Source organism: Eufriesea mexicana, unplaced genomic scaffold (genome assembly GCF_001483705.2).
Source record: "Eufriesea mexicana isolate 0111107269 unplaced genomic scaffold, ASM148370v2 C37714640, whole genome shotgun sequence".
Classification (NCBI taxonomy): Eukaryota; Metazoa; Arthropoda; class Insecta; order Hymenoptera; family Apidae; genus Eufriesea; species Eufriesea mexicana.
Genome location: NW_017094383.1, coordinates 1 through 1,011, shown reverse-complemented (window position 1 = coordinate 1,011; position 1,011 = coordinate 1). Strand labels below are relative to the sequence as shown.

General features: G+C 44.2%; 1 protein-coding gene across 1 annotated transcript; it reads right to left on the bottom strand.

Annotated features, from left to right (window-relative positions):
• Positions 1 to 3: 3 nt before the first annotated feature.
• LOC108554760 (cytochrome P450 9e2-like) lies at positions 4 to 876 on the bottom strand (the record flags this gene model as incomplete). The annotated part of the gene is made up of 1 exon (XM_017910131.1): positions 4 to 876. A coding segment is annotated over exon 1 (510 nt), but the record flags the coding sequence as incomplete, so codon positions are not given.
• Between the last annotated feature and the right edge of the window lie 135 nt (positions 877 to 1,011).

Genomic DNA, 1,011 nt, shown 5'->3' with positions numbered 1-1,011 from the left:
GATGGACTCCTCTTCCTTCAGATTAGCCAGATAATTTCCATATTCCTTGGCACAGTCGCGCATTAACACGTACATCATCTTCATCTTGCTAGACGTGAAGGCTGGGCTCAGTAAGTTCCGCACTTCCTTCCACCTTTCACCGCGAAGGGCGAACAAGTTTTTGTTGAACATTGGTTCCGTATCCTCGTTCTGCAGGTTCCTGTGGTCGGGAAAGTGCTCGAAGTTCTTCACGGTGATCGACTTGATCAGGTCCAGGTCCTTGAGCATGATCACCGGCATGGAGAAGTCGAAGAACCCGACATACTTCGCCTCAGGATGAACGTTGTACGCTTCTTTAACGATATCGGCGAACGTGGATTGCTGAAGCACTGCCTTCCAAATGCTTCCCATCAACGGGTTCACTTTGAGGCAAGGAATGTTGCGTTTCTCGAAATAATCCGCGTTTCGAGCTAGAAGATAGTAGGCTAGCGTGAACACGGCCACTAGGAGCGCGATTACTGTCCACCACACCATTTTCAAATTATTTTCCAATCGACTTGGTCGTTTCTATCAGATACTTCCGCTACACGTCACTGTTCCACTTAATAGAGACTGGTCACAATTATGTATAACACTGGACGAACTGACACACCTCTTCCTCTTTTGGGTCACTTTCACGTTAATGAAATTGGCGTAGTTGTGACAGAATTCCTATATTGACACGTTGGTTGGTGAGCAATTTTGAACTTTGTGAACAACAGTAAGACATTAACGAGAGGAACGATTCGTCTGCGACCATACTTGATCGCTGGCTGCGTGAGGACTGCTCGAGTAGGAATGATGAAATCGGCGTCATATTTATACTCAACCATGCAGCAAACATTTTAGACGCGAAGAAGCGATTATTATCGAGTGTGTTTATATATTGGATACGCGTGTGCTTTGAAATTACATTTTTCCTCTTTTTCTTTGTCTCCGCGTTTCTTATCTGTCAGTACGATAATATTGTTTTAATTTATTTATTTCTCTCTT